The sequence below is a fragment of the Bombina bombina genome, chromosome 1 (assembly GCF_027579735.1).
Source record: "Bombina bombina isolate aBomBom1 chromosome 1, aBomBom1.pri, whole genome shotgun sequence".
NCBI classification, from domain to species: domain Eukaryota; kingdom Metazoa; phylum Chordata; class Amphibia; order Anura; family Bombinatoridae; genus Bombina; species Bombina bombina.
The window spans coordinates 768,297,078-768,318,872 of record NC_069499.1 but is presented as its reverse complement, the minus strand read 5'-3'; the positions used below and the strand labels follow the sequence as shown (position 1 = coordinate 768,318,872).

The 21,795-nt window shown below is 39.1% G+C and overlaps 1 protein-coding gene across 1 annotated transcript in view; it reads right to left on the bottom strand.

Moving 5' to 3' along the window:
* Nucleotides 1–21,795, bottom strand: part of RPS6KA6 (ribosomal protein S6 kinase A6) — a 322,001-nt gene that overhangs the window by 133,118 nt on the left and 167,088 nt on the right. Inside the window, exons 10-12 of the mRNA XM_053699338.1 lie at nucleotides 15,355–15,444; nucleotides 14,060–14,221; nucleotides 13,542–13,703 (exon numbers count right to left, since the gene is read on the bottom strand). Coding sequence (XP_053555313.1) covers nucleotides 13,542–13,703; nucleotides 14,060–14,221; nucleotides 15,355–15,444 — 414 coding nt within the window. The remainder of the gene's footprint in view (nucleotides 1–13,541; nucleotides 13,704–14,059; nucleotides 14,222–15,354; nucleotides 15,445–21,795) is intronic.

The window sequence follows — 21,795 nt, the reverse complement described above, 5'->3', positions numbered from 1 at the left end:
ATGTTCACCTTCCACCCGTGAGATCTGAGAAAGGCCAGAACGATGTCTGTGTGAGCCTTTACCTTTGAAAGAGACGACGCTTGTATCAGAATGTCGTCCAAGTAAGGTGCCACTGCAATGCCCCTTGGTCTTAGAACCGCTAGAAGGGACCCGAGTACCTTTGTGAAAATCCTTGGAGCAGTGGCTAGCCCGAATGGGAGAGCCACAAACTGGTAATGTTTGTCCAGAAAGGCGAACCTTAGGAACTGATGATGATCTTTGTGGATAGGAATATGTAGATACGCATCCTTTAGATCCACGGTAGTCATAAATTGACCCTCCGGGATTGAAGGTAAAATCGTTTGAATAGTTTCCATTTTGAACGATGGCACTCTGAGAAATTTGTTTAGAATCTTTAAATCCAGAATTGGTCTGAAAGTTCCCTCTTTTTTGGGAGCTACAAACAGATTTGAGTAAAACCCCATTCCTAGTTCCACAGTTGGAACTGGGTGTATCACTCCCATTTTTAACAGGTCTTCTACACAATGTAAGAATGCCTGTCTCTTTATTTGGTTTGAAGATAAGTGAGACATGTGGAACCTTCCCCTTGGGGTTAGTTCCTTGAATTCCAGAAGATAACCCTGAGAAACTATTTCTAGTGCCCAGGGATCCTGAACATCTCTTGCCCAAGCCTGAGCGAAGAGAGAGAGTCTGCCCCCTACTAGATCCGGTCCCGGATCGGGGGCTACTCCTTCATGCTGTTTTGGTAGCAGCAGCAGGCTTCTTGGCCTGCTTACCCTTGTTCCAGCCTTGCATCGGTTTCCAAGCTGGTTTGGTTTGCGAAGCATTACCCTCTTGTCTAGAGGCTGCAGAGTTGGAGGCCGGTCCGTTCCTGAAATTGCCTTACCCCCAGTGATGTCTGAGATAATCTCTTTCAATTCTGGCCCAAAAAGGGTTTTACCCTTGAAAGGGATATTAAGCAACTTTGTCTTGGAAGATACATCCGCTGACCAAGACTTTAGCCAGAGCGCTCTGCGCGCCACAATTGCAAACCCTGAATTTTTCACAGCTAATCTAGCTAACTGCAAAGCGGCATCTAAAATAAAGGAATTAGCTAACTTAAGTGCGTGAATTCTGTCCATAACCTCCTCATACAGAGTCTCTCTACCGAGCGACTTTTCTAGTTCCTCGAACCAGAACCACGCTGCTGTAGTGACAGGAATAATGCACGAAATAGGTTGCAGGAGGTAACCTTGCTGTACAAAAATCTTTTTAAGCAAACCCTCCAATTTTTTATCCATAGGATCTTTGAAAGCACAATTATCCTCGATAGGAATAGTAGTGCGCTTAGCTAGTGTAGAAACTGCCCCCTCGACCTTAGGGACTGTCTGCCATAAGTCCTTTCTGGGGTCGACCATAGGAAATAATTTCTTAAATATAGGAGGGGGGACAAAAAGGTATGCCGGGCTTCTCCCACTCCTTATTCACTATGTCCGCCACCCGCTTGGGTATAGGAAAAGCGTCGGGGTGCACCAGAACCTCTAGGAACTTGTCCATCTTGCACAATTTTTCTGGAATGACCAGGTTGTCACAATCATCCAGAGTAGATAGCACCTCCTTAAGCAGTGCGCGGAGATGCTCTAATTTAAATTTAAATGTCACAACATCAGGTTCTGCCTGTTGAGAAATTCTACCTGAATCAGAAATTTCCCCATCTGACAAAACCTCCCTCATGGCCACTTCAGATTGGTGTGAGGGTATGACAGAGCAATTATCATCAGCGCCCTCCTGCTCTACAGTGTTTAAAACAGAGCAATCGCGCTTTCTCTGAAATGCAGGCATTTTGGATAAAATATTTGCTATGGAGTTATCCATTACTGCCGTCAATTGTTGCATAGTAACAAGCATTGGCGCGCTAGAAGTACTAGGGGCCTCCTGCGTGGGCAAAACTGGTGTAGACACAGAAGGAGATGATGTAGAACTATGTCTACTCCCTTCATCTGATGATTCATCTTGGGCAACTTTACTATCTGTGGCAGTACTGTCCTTACTTTGTTTGGACGCTATGGCACAATTATCACACAATTTTGAAGGGGGAGACACATTGGCTTCCATACATACAGAACATAGTTTATCTGAAGGCACAGACATGTTAAACAGGCTTAAACTTGTCAATAAAATACAAAAACCGTTTTAAAACAAAACCGTTACTGTCTCTTTAAATTTTAAACAGGGCACACTTTTTTACTGAATATGTGAAAAACTATGAAGGAATTGTTCAATTTTAACCAAATTTTCACCACATGTCTTAAAGCATTCAAAGCATTGCATCCCAAATTTCAGACCTTTAACCCTTAAAATGACGAAACCGGAGCCGTTTACAGTTTTAACTCCTCTACAGTCCCAGCTACAGCCTTTGCTGCGACTTTACCAAACCCAGGGGGGTATACGATATCAAATGAAGCCTTCTAGAAACCTTTTCAACCACTTCCAGACCCACACACATGCAGCTGCATGTCCTGCTCTCAAAAGTAACTGCGCAATAATGGCGCGAAAATGAGGCTCTGCCTACTACATAGAAGGCCCTTCCTGACTGGGAAGGTGTCTAAACCAGTGCCTGGCGTAAAAAAAAAAAAACGTTCCCCAAAGTTATAAAGTGTGAATTTCAACTTCAAGCTGTATAAAATGCCCAAATAAAGCAATCGATCTAGCCCATAAAAGTGTCTACCAGTTTTATAGCCCATATTAAGCCCTTTATTCTGTTTGAGACTAAGAAAATGGTTTACCGGTCCCCCTGATGGGGAAAATGACAGCCTTCCAGCATTACACAGTCTTGTTAGAAATATGGCTAGTCATACCTTAAGCAGAAAAGTCTGCCAACTGTTTCCCCCAACTGAAGTTATCTCATCTCAACAGTCCTATGTGGAAACAGCAAACTATTTTAGTTACTGCTGCTAAAATCATATTCCTCTCACAAACAGAATTCTTCATCTTTTTTCTGTTTCAGAGTAAATAGTACATACCAGCACTATTTTAAAATAACAAACTCTTGATAGTAGAATAAAAAACTACAACTAAACACCACATACTCTTCACCATCTCCATGGAGATGCTGCTTGTTCAGCAGGCAAAGAGAATGACTGGGGTGGGCGGAGCCTAGGAGGGACTATATGGACAGCTTTTGCTGTGCTCTTTGCCATTTCCTGTTGGGGAAGAGAATATTCCCACAAGTTATGGATGACGCCGTGGACCGGACACACCAATGTTGGAGAAAGAAACATTTTCTGTCCCCGCGAGCCTAACAGCACGCAGGGAAAATGGTCAATTGAAAATTTTCAAGGTAATGAAAAATAAATTGAATTAAAATGCATTATCCCAAATAATGAAACTGACAGTCTGAATTATAAAGGAATACTGATTATCCTGAATCATGGCAAATATAAGTTTAAAGACATATATTTAGAACTTTACATATAAAGTGCCCAACCATAGCTTAGAGTGTCACAAAAAATAAGATTTTACTTACCCCAGGACACTCATCTACATATAGTAGATAGCCAAACCAGTACTGAAACGAGAATCAGTAGAGGTAATGGTATATAAGAGTATATCGTCGATCTGAAAAGGGAGGTAAGAGATGAATCTCTACGACCAATAACAGAGAACCTATTAAATAGATCCTGTAGAAGGAGACCATGGTATTCAAATAGGCAATACTCTCTTCACATCCCTCTGACATTCACTGCACTCTGAGAGGAAAACCGGGCTCCAGCTTGCTGCGAAGCGCATATCAACGAAGAATCTAGCACAAACTTACTTCACCACCTCCACGGGAGGCAAAGTTTGTAAAACTGAATTGTGGCTGTGGTGAGGGGTGTATTTATAGGCATTTTGAGGTTTGGGAAACTTTGCCCCTCCTGGTAGGAATGTATATCCCATACGTCACTAGCTCATGGACTCTTGCTAATTACATGAAAGAAAACAGGTATTAGATTTAGGAAAAGAGGGAGTACCCTCTAACGCATCAGAGTCCTCCATAGCTTGCACTTTTAAGATGGACACTAGAACAAAATAAATGGCACCTTTATACCACCAATTGCCGGGGCACTCACCACCTCCTATGACCCAGGCCCTACAGAGAAACCGCTTCTCCTGTAAAAAGCAAGGACAGGAAAGAGGAAGTCAATGAGACCACACCCGGTCACATTGAGTGCCATGCAGGACCGCCCCTGAACTAGGAGAGAAACGCGCCATAAATAACAGGACGCGTAGTTATCTAAAAAACTAAAGTAAAACCTAAATGTTCCACATCCGCCCGAGTCTCATCTCACACATATCACAGCATAAAATCTAATAAAGCAAGTTATGTATAAATCCCCTATGTTCAATAACCTCCTTCCGGAGATATTAATCCTTGATTCCATACAGATAAAAGAGTCACAACTGTGACCTTGTCTTCTTTACGTTATCCTATGAGATAAAATGAAGCGATCTTACTGGAATCTCTGCCGTGGAACAGACACACAGCCTCTCAAGTTTGCCAGTCTAGTAGCATCGCATCTGACATGGACTTGAGTGATAGCAGGCAGTGAAACTCATCAACACTGATCGCTTAGGAGCTGTTAATACAAGTCTGGATAGTTTCACAGAAAGACTCTCCCTGCATCTCCAGACAACAACATTCGTCAATGCTCTCACTGAGAGGCTGATAAGACTACTTAAAACTCCAGTCCCATACCGAAGAGTACTACCCTTCATAAAAGACTACTCCGAATCTTCCGACACTTCTCTGTCATCCTCCTGTGACGAAAGGCAAAGAATGACTAAGGGATGAAGGGAGTGGGGGAGGTATTTAAGCCTTTTGCTGGGGTGTCTTTGCCTCTTCCTGGTGGCCAGGTTCTGTATTCCCACAAGTAAGGAATGAAGCCGTGGACTCTCTTAATATTAAGATGGAAAGACAAGTCCCTGTGACCAATTATGGTAGGCTTATGAAAAATTTCCCATGAGGTGAAAAAAGAATCACAAACCATACCCCATATACATCTCTGACAAGCACAGTACTCTGAGGGTAAACCGGGCCTCAAAAATGGAAAACCCCTCTCTGAAGAATTACATACACAACTTCATTCTTTAATCACCTCCAGCGAAGGCAAAGTAAATACAGAGGTAGATGGGAGGGGTTTTATAAGGCTTTTGGGGTTTGGAAATCTTTGCCTCTTCCTCGTAGTAGAGAAGAGTAAATCCCAGGTATAATGGATCATGGACTCTCACCACCTGTATGAAAGAAATATCAACACAGACACACACATAAATAGAACTACAAATAAATATGCATACACAATGTTAACTGTCATTATGTCCCTTTCAATAGTTTGTTATTTATATAGGTGTAAGCAGCCTTTTGTATAAATAGAAAAAATTGTAAAAAAAAAAATTGATCACATTTCATATTAACCCTTTGAGTTTTTTTTTTTTAGTTTTTTTCGGATCCCCAAGACTTACACTGTTGAAAAGGTTAGGCGATTACCTTTCCAACGGTGGGTCTCGGGGGTCTGTAGCTGCTTAGATGCCTAAGATACAGGCTTCTAAGCAGCATTCCCCCTATTCCTATACCTTACATTGTCAATTTTAAATAAAGTTGCGCGGTGACGTCATCACATCATTGCGCGTGGCATCACCGCACATAATGTAAAGCCCCGTCGACGCCTGCTACTATGCAGGACCGAACGCCAGGGTAGGAGCGTGTGGGAGCCCCCAGATCTCCCTCAAGGTGGGAGAGTGCTTAGCACCTGAGTGGGAAACACTGCGACGGCTCAGATCCGTCGTTAGCACTGAAAGGGTTAAGAATAACCTAATTTATGTAAGAACTTACCTGATAAATTAATTTCTTTCATATTAGCAAGAGTCCATGAGCTAGTGACGTATGGGATATACATTCCTACCAGGAGGGGCAAAGTTTCCCAAACCTCAAAATGCCTATAAATACACCCCTCACCAAACCCACAATTCAGTTTAACGAATAGCCAAGAAGTGGGGTGATAAAAAAGTGCGAAAGCATATAAAATAAGGAATTGGAATAATTGTGCTTTATACAAAAATCATAACCACCACAAAAAAAGGGCGGGCCTCATGGACTCTTGCTAATATGAAAGAAATGAATTTATCAGGTAAGTTCTTACATAAATTATGTTTTCTTTCATGTAATTAGCAAGAGTCCATGAGCTAGTGACGTATGGGATAATGACTACCCAAGATGTGGATCTTTCCACACAAGAGTCACTAGAGAGGGAGGGATAAAATAAAGACAGCCAATTCCTGCTGAAAATAATCCACACCCAAAATAAAGTTTAATGAAAAACATAAGCAGAAGATTCAAACTGAAACCGCTGCCTGAAGTACTTTTCTACCAAAAACTGCTTCAGAAGAAGAAAATACATCAAAATGGTAGAATTTAGTAAAAGTATGCAAAGAGGACCAAGTTGCTGCTTTGCAAATCTGATCAATCGAAGCTTCATTCCTAAACGCCCAGGAAGTAGAAACTGACCTAGTAGAATGAGCTGTGATCCTCTGAGGCGGAGTTTTACCCGACTCAACATAGGCAAGATGAATTAAAGATTTCAACCAAGACGCCAAAGAAATGGCAGAAGCTTTCTGGCCTTTTCTAGAACCGGAAAAGATAACAAATAAACTAGAAGTCTTTCGGAAAGACTTAGTAGCTTCAACATAATATTTCAAAGCTCTAACAACATCCAAAGAATGCAACGATTTCTCCTTAGAATTATTAGGATTAGGACATAATGAAGGAACCACAATTTCTCTACTAATGTTGTTGGAATTCACAACTTTAGGTAAAAATTCAAAAGAAGTTCGCAACACCGCCTTATCCTGATGAAAAATCAGAAAAGGAGACTCACAAGAAAGAGCAGATAATTCAGAAACTCTTCTGGCAGAAGAGATTGCCAAAAGGAACAAAACTTTCCAAGAAAGTAATTTAATGTCCAATGAATGCATAGGTTCAAACGGAGGAGCTTGAAGAGCCCCCAGAACCAAATTCAAACTCCAAGGAGGAGAAATTGACTTAATGACAGGTTTCATATGAACCAAAGCTTGTACAAAACAATGAATATCAGGAAGAATAGCAATCTTTCTGTGAAAAAGAACAGAAAGAGCAGAGATTTGACCTTTCAAGGAACTTGCAGACAAACCCTTATCTAAACCATCCTGAAGAAACTGTAAAATTCTCGGTATTCTAAAAGAATGCCAAGAAAAATGATGAGAAAGACACCAAGAAATATAGGTCTTCCAGACTCTATAATATATCTCTCTAGATACAGATTTACGCGCCTGTAACATAGTATTAATCACAGAGTCAGAGAAACCTCTTTGACCAAGAATCAAGCGTTCAATCTCCATACCTTTAAATTTAAGGATTTCAGATCCTGATGGAAAAAAGGACCTTGCGACAGAAGGTCTGGTCTTAACGGAAGAGTCCACGGTTGGCAAGAGGCCATCCGGACAAGATCCACATACCAAAACCTGTGAGGCCATGCCGGAGCTACCAGCAGAACAAACGAGCATTTCTTCAGAATCTTGGAGATTACTCTTGGAAGAAGAACTAGAGGCGGAAAGATATAGGCAGGATGATACTTCCAAGGAAGTGATAATGCATCCACTGCCTCCGCCTGAGGATCCCGGGATCTGGACAGATACCTGGGAAGTTTCTTGTTTAGATGAGACGCCATCAGATCTATTTCTGGAAGTTCCCACATTTGAACAATCTGAAGAAATACCTCTGGGTGAAGAGACCATTCGCCCGGATGCAACGTTTGGCGACTGAGATAATCCGCTTCCCAATTGTCTATACCTGGGATATGAACCGCAGAGATTAGACAGGAGCTGGATTCCGCCCAAACCAGAATTCGAGATACTTCTTTCATAGCCAGAGGACTGTGAGTCCCTCCTTGATGATTGATGTATGCCACAGTTGTGACATTGTCTGTCTGAAAACAAATGAACGATTCTCTCTTCAGAAGAGGCCAAAACTGAAGAGCTCTGAAAATTGCACGGAGTTCCAAAATATTGATCGGTAATCTCACCTCCTGAGATTCCCAAACTCCTTGTGCTATCAGAGATCCCCACACTGCTCCCCAACCTGTGAGACTTGCATCTGTTGAAACTACAGTCCAGGCCGGAAGCACAAAAGAAGCCCCCTGAATTAAACGATGGTGATCTGTCCACCACGTTAGAGAGTGTCGTACAATCGGTTTTAAAGATATTAATTGAGATATCTTTGTGTAATCCTTGCACCATTGATTCAGCATAGAGAGCTGAAGAGGTCACATGTGAAAACGAGCAAAGGGGATCGCGTCCGATGCAGCAGTCATAAGACCTAGAATTTCCATGCATAAGGCTACCGAAGGGAATGATTGTGACTGAAGATTTCGACAAGCTGAAATCAATTTTAGACGTCTCTTGTCTGTTAAAGACAGAGTCATGGACACTGAATCTATCTGGAAACCCAGAAAGGTTACCCTTGTCTGAGGAATCAATGAACTTTTTGGTAAATTGATCCTCCAACCATGATCTTGAAGAAACAACACAAGTCGATTCGTATGAGATTCTGCTAAATGTAAAGACTGAGCAAGTACCAAGATATCGTCCAAATAAGGAAATACCACAATACCCTGTTCTCTGATTACAGACAGAAGGGCACCGAGAACCTTTGTAAAAATTCTTGGAGCTGTAGCTATGCCAAACGGCAGAGCCACAAACTGGTAATGCTTGTCCAGAAAAGAGAATCTCAGGAACTGATAATGATCTGGATGAATCGGAATATGCAGATATGCATCCTGTAAATCTATTGTGGACATATAATGCCCTTGCTGAACAAAAGGCAAGATAGTCCTTACAGTTACCATTTTGAACGTTGGTATCCTTACATAACGATTCAATATTTTTAGATCCAGAACTGGTCTGAAGGAATTCTCCTTCTTTGGTACAATGAAGAGATTTGAATAAAACCCCATCCCCTGTTCCGAAACTGGAACTGGCATAATTACTCCAGCCAACTCTAGATCTGAAACACAATTCAGAAATGCTTGAGCTTTCACTGGATTTACTGGGACACGGGAAAGAAAAAATCTCTTTGCAGGAGGTCTCATCTTGAAACCAATTCTGTACCCTTCTGAAACAATGTTCTGAATCCAAAGATTGTGAACAGAATTGATCCAAATTTCTTTGAAAAAAACGTAACCTGCCCCCTACCAGCTGAGCTGGAATGAGGGCCGCACCTTCATGTGGACTTCATGTGGACTTAGAAGCAGGCTTTGCCTTTCTAGAAGGCTTGGATTTATTCCAGACTGGAGATGGTTTCCAAACTGAAACTGCTCCTGAGGATGAAGGATCAGGCTTTTGTTCTTTGTTGAAACGAAAGGAACGAAAACGATTATTAGCCCTGTTTTTACCCTTAGATTTTTTATCCTGTGGTAAAAAAAAGTTCCTTTCCCACCAGTAACAGTTGAGATAATAGAATCCAACTGAGAACCAAATAATTTGTTACCCTGGAAAGAAATGGAAAGTAGAGTTGATTTAGAAGCCATATCAGCATTCCAAGTCTTAAGCCATAAAGCTCTTCTAGCTAAAATAGCTAGAGACATAAACCTGACATCAACTCTGATAATATCAAAAATGGCATCACAGATAAAATTATTAGCATGCTGAAGAAGAATAATAATATTATGAGAATCATGATCCGTTACTTGTTGCGCTAAAGTTTCCAACCAAAAAGTTGAAGCTGCAGCAACATCAGCCAATGATATAGCAGGTCTAAGAAGATTACCTGAACACAGATAAGCTTTTCTTAGAAAGGATTCAATTTTCCTATCTAAAGGATCCTTAAACGAAGTACCATCTGACGTAGGAATAGTAGTACGTTTAGCAAGGGTAGAAATAGCCCCATCAACTCTAGGGATTTTGTCCCAAAATTCTAATCTGTCAGACGGCACAGGATATAATTGCTTAAAACGTTTAGAAGGAGTAAATGAATTACCCAATTTATCCCATTCTTTAGAAATTACTTCAGAAATAGCATTAGGAACAGGAAAATCTTCTGGAATAACCACAGGAGATTTAAATACCTTATCTAAACGTTTAGAATTAGTATCAAGAGGACCAGAATCCTCTATTTCTAAAGCAATTAGTACTTCTTTAAGTAAAGAACGAATAAATTCCATTTTAAATAAATATGAAGATTTATTAGCATCAATCTCTGAGACAGAATCCTCTGAACCAGAAGAGTCATCAGAATCAGAATGATGATGTTCATTTAAAAATTCATCTGTAGGGAGAGAAGTTTTAAAAGATTTTTTATGTGTTCTAGAAGGAGAAATAACAGACATAGCCTTCTTGATGGATTCAGAAACAAAATCTCTTATGTTATCAGGAACATTCTGCACCTTAGATGTTGAAGGAACTGCAACAGGCAATGGTACATTACTAAAGGAAATATTATCTGCAATAACAAGTTTGTCATGACAATTAATACAAACAACAGCCGGAGGAATAGCTACCAAAAGTTTACAGCAGATACACTTAGCTTTGGTAGTTCCAGCACTAGACAGCGATTTTCCTGAAGTATCTTCTGACTCAGATGCAACGTGAGACATCTTGCAATATGTAAGAGAAAAAACAACATATAAAGCAAAATTGATCAAATTCCTTAAATGACAGTTTCAGGAATGGGAAAAAATGCCATAGAACAAGCTTCTAGCAACCAGAAGCAATGAAAAATGAGACTTAAATAATGTGGAGACAAAAGCAACGCCCATATTTTTTAGCGCCAAATAAGACGCCCACATTATTTGGCGCCTAAATGCTTTTGGCGCCAAAAATGACGCCACATCCGGAACGCCGACATGTATGACGCCGGAAACTGAAAAGATTTTTTTGCGCCAAAAAAGTCAGCGCCAAGAATGACGCAATAAAATGAAGCATTTTCAGCCCCCGCGAGCCTAACAGCCCACAGGGAAAAAAAGAGTCAAATTTTTAAGGTAAGAAAAAATGTTTGATTCAAATGCATTATCCCAAATATGAAACTGACTGTCTGAAAATAAGGAATGTTGAACATTCTGAGTCAAGGCAAATGTTTGAATACATATATTTAGAACTTTATAAACAAAGTGCCCAACCATAGCTTAGAGTGTCACAGAAAATAAGATTTACTTACCCCAGGACACTCATCTACATGTTTGTAGAAAGCCAAACCAGTACTGAAACGAGAATCAGCAGAGGTAATGGTATATAAATAAGAGTATATCGTCGATCTGAAAAGGGAGGTAAGAGATGAATCTCTACGACCGATAACAGAGAACCTATGAAATAGACCCCGTAGAAGGAGATCACTGCATTCAAATAGGCAATACTCTCCTCACATCCCTCTGACATTCACTGCACGCTGAGAGGAAAACCGGGCTCCAACTTGCTGCGGAGCGCATATCAACGTAGAATCTAGCACAAACTTACTTCACCACCTCCATAGGAGGCAAAGTTTGTAAAACTGAATTGTGGGTGTGGTGAGGGGTGTATTTATAGGCATTTTGAGGTTTGGGAAACTTTGCCCCTCCTGGTAGGAATGTATATCCCATACGTCACTAGCTCATGGACTCTTGCTAATTACATGAAAGAAATATGTTCATTATTCCCATTACCATGGTGTTTACCAATTTTACAATTTCTTCTATTGCAATTCAAATATTATTTTAAACAGCATACAGTAATGTGTGTATGTGTGTGTGTGTATATATATATATATATATATATATATATATATATATACACACACACACTTTATTGCTAGAATATATTGTTACTATTCATATATAAGAAATTAATGAATTATTCCAACAAAGGGTGGCTTTATCCAGGAACAGCAAAATTGATGTGTCTGGGTATCAACAAATCCTTGCAATGCCCCATAACACCCTGGTTGTATATTGCTTTTGCAATTTTAATGCATTTTTTTAACATTCATTCAAAATATTTACCAACAAACACAGTGTCAGAGATAATTATCCACAGTGACCACATCATTTCACAGTGTAAGGAGTGGCTAAGGCATATCAATAAAAGTGGTATTTCTTAAAGTGATAGTCTAGTGAAAACTAAACTTTCATGATTCTGATATAGCAGGCAATTTTAAACAACTTTCTAATTTACTCCTATAATTTTTTCTTTGTTCACTTGGTATCTTTATTTGAAAGAGCAAGAATGTAAGCCCATTTTCGGTTCAGCACCTCGGTAGTACTTGCTGATTGGCATCTAAATGTAGTCACTAATCAGCAAGCACTACCCAGGGTGTTGAACAACAAATGGACAGGCTCCTAAGCTTACATTATAGCTTTTTCAAATAAAGGTACCAAGAGAACGAAAAAAATTGATAATAGGAGTAAATTAGAAAATTTCTTAAAAATGCATGCTCTATCTGAATCATGAAAGTTTAATTTTGACTAGACTATCCCTTTAAGAGACAATCTGGCCCATTAATGTCTTGTATTCTGCTGCCCAAGGAAGTAGGTATTCATTTTAGAGTTTGTTTTTTTATTTAGTTTAGTTTTGTAAAGTATTCTAAAATTTGTTCACCAGCCCTGCAAGTGAAAAACAGGACGTAATTCTAATGCACTCGCTGATCAGAAAAGGAAGGACAACTCCTGTTTCAAAAGCTTGTGAGTAGGTGTTTCATGTTTGGTTCTACTGTGAGTAAAGAAATAAATTTTAAACTGCTTTCAGAAGGGTTTCGAAGTCATTCAATCTTTTTATTTAGTACATTTCTTGTCTAATGCAAATTGTTTTATAATCTGGGCTGGTGAAATATTACAAAACATGCCATAACATAATTTCTGGCTGAATATTAAAGTGAATGTAAAGTTTAATAAGAAAGGGCCTGGTTTGTACAAATATGATTAAAAACAGGGACACTTTCATTCATTAAAGTTTACATTGCAGTGTTGTTTTTTTTAAATACTTACCTTTTTTTTTATGAAACCCAGATCGGCGATCCTCCGCCCGCGGCTCCTCTGTCCTTACCTCAGCAATGACTAAATCTGCTTCCTCCAATCATGGCGTGCACCCGGGAGAGTCCATCTTGTGAGGCCATGCAATGATTGGAGGAAGCCAGTTTCGTCATTGCTGAGGTAAGTGCTGAGGTAAGTACAGAGGAGCCGCGGGTGGAATATCGCCGGTCTGGGAAAGAAAAAAGTATTTAAAAAAAAAAACACTGGAATGTAAAGTTTAATAAATGAAAGTTTCCCTGTTTTTAAAAGTATTTTTTAAAACCAGGCACTTTCTTATTAAACTTTACATTCATTTTAATATTATTCAGCTAGAAATTACATTATGGCATGTTTTGTAATATTGCACCAGCACAGATTATAAAACAATTTGTATTAGACCAGATACATACTAAATATTTTTTAAAACCTTGCACTCTCTCAAACTTAACATTCACTTTAATGTTAAATTCCGTTCATTCACTAACACTTTGTATATCTGAATGTTATTTCCAATACCTCAGGAGCCACAAAATTGGCTGTGTAGCATGGTGTAAGGAGCAAACCATTTTCTCCACGTAGCTGCTTGGCAAACCCAAAATCACATATTCGTATAGAATCAGCATTGTTGGAGTCATCCATATATAAAATATTACTAGGTTTAAGGTCACGGTGAACCACCTAATGAGACAAAATTCGTATCAAGTATTGATGTACATACATTGATAATCTATTTCTTCAGAAATAATTCTATAAAAGCAACAAGTAAAACAATGTTTATTATAAATAAAATAATGTTCTTAACTGCAATGTGATCCAACGGATTCATGACTTTTGAAGAGTAGAAAATGAAAGGATAATAAGTTTCAAAAATCAAAGATTTTAAAAAGTAATGCTGTGACAAAAGTGTCCATTTAGCAAATGCCTTATAAGCTTTAATTATGCAAAAACACTACTATGCAGAACTAGAAGACAAACATATTTTGCAAGGCTCATACACCAAGCACCTCATAAAGAGTACAAGGCTTTCCACCTACTCCTTGGCAGTGCAGGTAGTCTACAGTTTTGGTGATCGTATACAGCACAGCACTGGCCTCTCGTTCAGAGAAGTATTTTTGTCTAAGTATTCGATCAAGAAGCTCTCCTCCCTTCATCAGTTCTGTAACGAGGTAAACATACCGCCCATCATCGTCATACACCTAAGAAAAAGCAAAAAAATAAATAAAGTGATAAAATATGAACATTCTTTGGTAAAGCAGGGTCAAAGCTTTTTAATTTTCTTTAAAAACTCTAGAGGATAAATTACAAACAGCAAAAAACAGTTAAAGGATAAAAAGATAAAAATTGAAATGTACATGGGTGCATTTCAATTTTAAATAGCATTTTTACAGAATCTTTTCTAGAAAAAGCTATTGCTGTTTTCGTTTTTCTAAATGTAATTGAATAAAGAAGATGTTTTATAAGTGTCTGAGTTTGTGTAACGTTACGGGTGAGTGTAGCTTAAGTGGGACGTTTTATCAATGTATAAACAAGATTAACAGTAAACCCTGGCACATGAATTGTTCCCCAATAAAAATATTACAATCAATCCTAAAATAATTTAAAAACAGAAAATACATTCAATAATGTTTATATGTACACCCATCATATTAGAATTCAAAAATAATTACTATAGGGAACTTCAAATATTTAGTTAGCAGAACCAAAATAAACCAAATCAGTACAAGGTTTTCTCTATTTGCATTGTGCCAAGACATTCCCAAATGCAGCTTATCACAAGTTGAAAAGATGCAGAATCGCCTAACATTCATACCCTTCTGCTTGGTGGATGCTATGAATATATATTTCAGACTCTGTGCAGGATTTTACCTATGCATATTGGATTGCTGAATGTGATACATACTGTAGCTTTTGCTTCTACTCTGGCTCCTTGATACATGTATTGCTATTTGCATAAACTTTACTTACCATCAATTCTATGAGCTCCTTTGAATAAAGGGTCTTCTCCCAATGGCCATTGGTTTTTAGGTGATTTATAAAGTGGCACTATTTATGATCTATTAATTGTTTAATAAAAAATGTTGCATTGTGTCATAAATTGATTATTGTCTTAGCATGCACCTTTATGTACTCTTGAATGGGTTTTTTCCTCTGGGCCATTTTTTCTCAGATGCAGCTTTATAGGCTGTCTTAGAAACTAATTTGAACATATGGTTAGTGCTGGCATAGGGCATACTGTTCTTTTCATTTCTGTTTGGGTTTGGGGTATGTATAATATATTTTTAACTAAAAATAACATTTTTATATGTATATATATATTTATTAAACTTACATCTTTTAGTGTAATTATATTAGGATGCTGACCATAGCGCATTAGAATTTCTATTTCCTCAGATGGATCTCTCTTACTTTTGTCAATAATCTGCAACAAAAAACATGGTTATCCATTGTGTGATATGCATAAAAAGTAAAGCCAACCAACTAAGTTAACGTGTTTGCATGAATTAAACAAAAAAAAAGGTTATTGGTAAGGAAAAAACATAATTTATGTAAGAATTTACCTGATAAATTCATTTCTTTCATATTGTCAAGAGTCCATGAGCTAGTGACATATGGGATATACAATCCTACCAGGAGGGGCAAAGTTTCCCAAATCTCAAAATGCCTATAAATACACCCCTCACCACACCCACAATTCAGTTTAACGAATAGCCAAGCAGTGGGGTGATAAAGAAAGGAGTAGAAAGCATCAACAAAGGAAATTTGGAAATAATTGTGCTTTATACAAAAAATCATAACCACCATAAAAAGGGTGGGCCTCATGGACTCTTGCCAATATGAAAGAAATGAATTTATCAAGTAAGTTCTTACATAAATTATGTTTTCTTTCATGTAATTGGCAAGAGTCCATAAGCTAGTGACATATGGGATATCAATACCCAAGATGTGGAGTGTTCCACTCAAGAGTCACTAGAGAGGGAGGGAATAAAATAAAAACAGCCATATTCCGCTGAAAAAATAATCCACAACCCAAAAAAATAAGTTTATTTTCACTTTTGAAAGAAAAAAACTTAAAACATCAGCATAAGAATCAAACTGAAACAGCTGCCTGAAGAACTTTTCTACCAAAAACTGCTTCCGAAGAAGCAAATGCATCAAAATGGTAGAATTTAGTAAATGTATGCAAAGAGGACCAAATTGCCGCTTTGCAAATCTGATCAACTGAAGCTTCATTCTTAAAAGCCCACAAAGTGGAGACTGATCTAGTAGAATGAGCTGTAATTCTCTGAGGTGGGGCTTGACCCAACTCCAAATAAGCTTGATGAATCAAAAGTTTCAACCAAGAAGCCAAGGAAATAGCAGAAGCCTTCTGACCTTTCTTAGGACCAGAAAATAAAACAAATAGACTGGAAGTCTTCCTGAAATCTTTAGTAGCTTCCACATAATATTTCAAAGCTCTTGCCACATCCAAAGAATGTAAGGATCTCTCCAAAGAATTCTTAGGATTAGGACATAAAGAAGGGACAACAATTTCTCTACTAATGTTGTTAGAATTCACAACCTTAGGCAAAAATTGAAAAGAAGTCCGCAAAACTGCCTTATCCTGATGAAATATCAGAAAAGGAGACTCACAAGAAAGAGCAGATAGCTCAGAAACTCTTCTAGCAGAAGAGATAGCCAAAAGGAATAACACTTTCCAAGAAAGTAGTTTAATGTCCAAAGAATGCATAGGTTCAAATGGAGGAGACTGTAAAGCCTTCCGAACCAAATTAAGACTCCAAGGAGGAGAAATTGACTTAATGACAGTCTTAATACGAACTAAAGCCTGTACAAAACAGTGTATATCAGGAAGTATAGCAATCTTTCTGTGAAATAAAACAGAAAGAGAGCAGATTTGTCCTTTCAAGGAACTTGCAGACAAACCCTTATCCAAACCATCCTGAAGAAACTGCAAAATTCTAGGAATTCTAAAAGAATGCCAGGAGAATTTATGAAAGAACACCATGAAATGTAAGTCTTCCAAACTCTATAATAAATCTTTCTAGAAACAGATTTACGAGCTTGTAACATAGTATTAATCACTGAGTCAGAGAAACCTCTATGACTTAAAACTAAGCGTTCAATTTCCATGCCTTCAAATTTAATGATTTGAGATCCTGATGGAAAAACGGACCTTGAGATAGTAGGTCCGGCCGTAACGGAAGTGGCCAAGGCGGGCAACTGGACATCCGAACCAGATCCGCATACAAAAACCTGTGTGGCAATGCTGGAACCACCAGCAACACAAAAGACTGTTCCATGATGATTTTGGAGATCACTCTTGGAAGGAGAACTAGAGGCGGAAAGATGTAAGCAGGATGATAAGGCCAAGGAAGTGTCAGCGTATCCACTGCTTCCGCCTGAACATCCCTGAACCTGGAAAGGTATCTGGGAAGTTTCTTGTTTAGATGAGAGGCCATGAGATCTATCTCTGGAAGACCCCACATCTGAACAATCTGAGAAAACACATCTGGATGGAGATACCACTCCCCTGGATGTAAAGTCTGACGGCGGAGATAATCCACCTCCCAATTGTCTAAACCTGGGATATGCACCGCAGAGATTAGACAGGAGCTGGATTCCGCCCAAGCAAGTATCCGAGATACTTCTTTCATAGCTTGGGGACTGTGAGTCCCACCCTGATGATTGACATAAGCCACAGTTGTGATATTGTCTGTCTGAAAACAAATGAACGGTACTCTCTTTAGCAGAGGCCAGAACTGAAGAGCCCTGAAAATTGCACAGAGTTCTACAATATTTATTGGTAATCTCGCCTCTTGAGATTTCCAAACCCCTTGTGCTGTCAGAGATCCCCAAACAGCTCCCCAACCTGAAAGACTCGCATCTGTTGAGATCACAGTCCAGGTTGGGCAAACAAAAGAAGCCCCTTGAACTAAACGATGGTGATCTATCCACCATGTCAGACTGTCTTACATTGGGATTCAAGGATATTAATTGTGATATCTTTGTATAATCCCTGCACCATTGATTCAGCATACAAAACTGTAGAGGTCTCATGTGAAAACGAGCAAAGGGGATCGCGTCCGATGCTGCAGTCATGAGACCTAAAACTTCCATGCACATAGCCACTGAAGGGAATGACTGAGACTGAAGGTGCCGGCAGGCTGCAAACAATTTTAAACGTCTCTTGTCTGTTAGAGACAGAGTCATGGACAATGAATCTATCTGGAAGCCTAAAAAGGTGACCCTTGTCTGAGGAATCAAGAAATTTCTTGGTAAATTGATCCTCCAACCATGTTTCCGAAGAAACAACACTAGCTGATTTGTGTGAGATTCTGCAGAACGTAAAGACTGAGCTAGTACCAAGATATCATCCAAATAAGGAAACACCGCAATACCCTGTTCTCTGATTACAGATAGTAGGGCACCCAGAACCTTTGAAAAGATTCTTGGAGCTGTTGCTAGGCCAAATGGAAGAGCAACAAATTGGTAATGCGTGTCTAGAAAAGAGAATCTCAGAAACTGAAAGTGTTCTGGATGAATCTGATTATGAAGGTATGCATCCTGCAAGTCTATTGTGGACATATAATGTCCTTGCTGAACAAAAGGCAGAATAGTCCTTATAGTTACCATCTTGAAAGTTGGTACTCTTACATAACGATTCAAAATTTTTAGATCCAGAACTGGTCTGAATAAATTTTCTTTCTTTGGTACAATGAATAGGTTTGAATAAAACCCCAAACCTTGTTCCTGAGGAGGAACTGGCATGATTACCCCTGAAGACTCCAGATCTGAAACACATTTCAGAAAAGCTTGAGCTTTTACTGGATTTACAGGGATGCGTGAGAGAAAACAATCTTCTCACAGGAGGTCTTACTCTGAATCCTATTCGATACCCTTGAGAGACAATGCTCTGAATCCAAAGATTTTTGACAGATTTTATCCAAAAATCCTTGAAAAACCTTAATCTGCCCCCTACCAGCTGAGCTGGCAAGAGGGCCGCACCTTCATGCGGACTTAGGGGCTGACTTTGGTTTCCTAAATGGCTTGGATTTATTCCAATTTGAGAAAGGGTTCCAATTGGAAGCAGAATCCTTGGGGGGAGGATTGAGTTTTTGTTCCTTATTCTGACGAAAGGAACGAAAACTGTTAGAAGCCTTAGATTTACTCTTGGGTTTTTTATCCTGAGGCAAAAAAAACTCCTTTACCCCCAGTAATAGTTGAAATAATAGAATCCAACTGAGAACCAAATAAATTATTACCTTGGAAAGAGATAGTAATCTAGATTTAGATGTCATATCAGCATTCCAAGATTTAAGCCACAACGCTCTTCTAGCTAATACAGCTAAAGACATGGATCTAACATCAATTTTGATAATATCAAAAATGGCATCAAAAATGATTAGCATGTTGCAGTAAGCGAACAATGCTAGATATGTCAGAATCCAATTCATGTTGCGCTAAATTTTCCAACCAGAAAGTTGAGGCAGCCGCAACATCAGCCAAAGAAATAGCAGGTCTGAGAAGATGACCTGAATATAAATAGGCCTTCCTTAGATAAGATTCAAGCTTCCTATCTAAAGGATCCTTAAAGGAAGTACTATCTTCCATAGGAATAGTGGTACGTTTAGCAACAGTAGAAATAGCCCCATCAACTTTGGGGATTTTTTCCCAAAACTCTATAGATTTTGCTGGTAAAGGATACAATTTTTTAAACCTTGAAGGAGGAATAAAAGAAGTACCTGGCATATTCCATTCCCTAATTAAGAGAAAGGTGGTGATAGACTGCGCTGGAAAAAGAGGGTATGGCAGGTGAGTTAAGATAGGACTTCCTCTAAAGGTCCCAAAGAAAGAGTTTAGTATACAAAGAGAAAACACACCAGCGCCAAAGAATGGCTATAATACCCTAAAGAACACAGAGTCAATGTGTAAATGAATAAAGGTATATATTTATTACTAAACTTTAAACATAACAATGCTTATTAACCCCTTAATGACCATAGCACTTTTCCATTTTCTGTCCGTTTGGGACCAAGGCTACTTTTACATTTTTGCGGTGTTTGTGTTTAGCTGTAATTTTCCTCTTACTCATTTACTGTAACCACACATATTATATACCGTTTTTCTCGCCATTAAATGGACTTTCTAAAGATACCATTATTTTCATCATATCTTATAATTTACTATAAAAAAAATTATAAAATATGAGGAAAAATTGAAAAAAACCCCACTTTTTCTAACTTTGACCCCCAAAATCTGTTACATATCTACAACCACCAAAAAACATCTATGCTAAATAGTTTCTAAATATTGTCCTGAGTTTAGATATACCCAATGTTTACATGTTCTTTGCTTTTTTTGCAAGTTATAGGGCAATAAATACAAGTAGCACTTTGTTATTTCCAAACCATTTTTTTTTTCAAAATTAGCGCTAGTTACATTAGAACACTGATATCTTTCAGGAATCTCTGAATATCCATTGACATGTATATATTTGTTTTTAGTAGACAACTCAAAGTATTGATCTAGGCCCATTTTGGTATATTTCATGCCACCATTTCACCGCCAAATGCGATTAAATACAAAAAATCGTTCACTTTTTCACAAATTTTTTGTTTCTCACTGAAATTATTTACAAACAGCTTGTGCAATTATGGCATAAATGGTTGTAAATTCTTCTCTGGGATCCCCTTTGTTCAGAAATAGACATATATGGCTTTGGCGTTGCTTTTTGGTAATTAGAATGCCACTAAATGCCACTGCGCACCACACGTGTATTATGCCCAGCAGTGAAGGGGTTAATTAGGGAGCATGTAGGGAGCTTTTTGGGGTAATTTTAGCTTTAGTGTAGTAGACAACCCCAAGTATTGATCTAGGCCCATTACATTTACATTTTTCACAATTTTAGGTTTCTCACTGAAATCATTTACAAACAGCTTGTGCAGTTATGGCACAAATGGTTGTAAATGCTTCTCTGGGATCCCCTTTGTTCAGAAATAGCAGACATATATGGCTTTGGCGTTGCTTTTTGGTATTTTGAAGGCCGCTAAATGCCGCTGCGCATCACACGTGTATTATGGCTAGCAGTGAAGGGGTTAATTAGGTAGCTTGTAGGGAGCTTGCAGGGTTAATATTAGATTTAGTGTAGAGCTCAGCCTCCCACCTGAAACATCAGACCCCCTGATCCCTCCCAAACAGCTCTCTTCCCTCCCCCACCCCACAATTGTCCCCGCCATCTTAAGTACTGGCAGAAAGTCTGCCAGTACTAAAATAAAAGCTATATTTGTTTTTTTGGTGGGTTTTTTTAAAGCATACTTACATATGCTGCTGTGTACTATCCCCCCTTAGCCCCCAAACTCACTGATCCCCCCCCAAACAGCTTCCTAACCCTCCCACTCTAACTTAATGGGCGACATCTTGCGCCATCTTGACAGCTGTCTGCCAGTACCCAGTTTAGAAGAAAAAAGGTTTTTGTTTTACATTTTTTTTAACTTTTCTGTAGTGTAGCTTCCCCCCACACAAAAACCAACCCGCCACCCCTCCACGATCTCTTTTTGTGCTTTTTTTTTGTGTGCTTATGGCACTTTTAACTTTATACTTTTTATTAATTTTCCGTAGAGTAGCGGTTCCCACCCGCGCCCGCCCGCCACCCTCCGTGCACGCGCGCGCGTCCGTGCGCGCCCCCGGCGGTCCCGCCCCCCTCGACGTCACACGGCACACCGATGGCCGCCCACCCGCCTCCCAAGTCGGCTCCCACCCACCAACGATACCG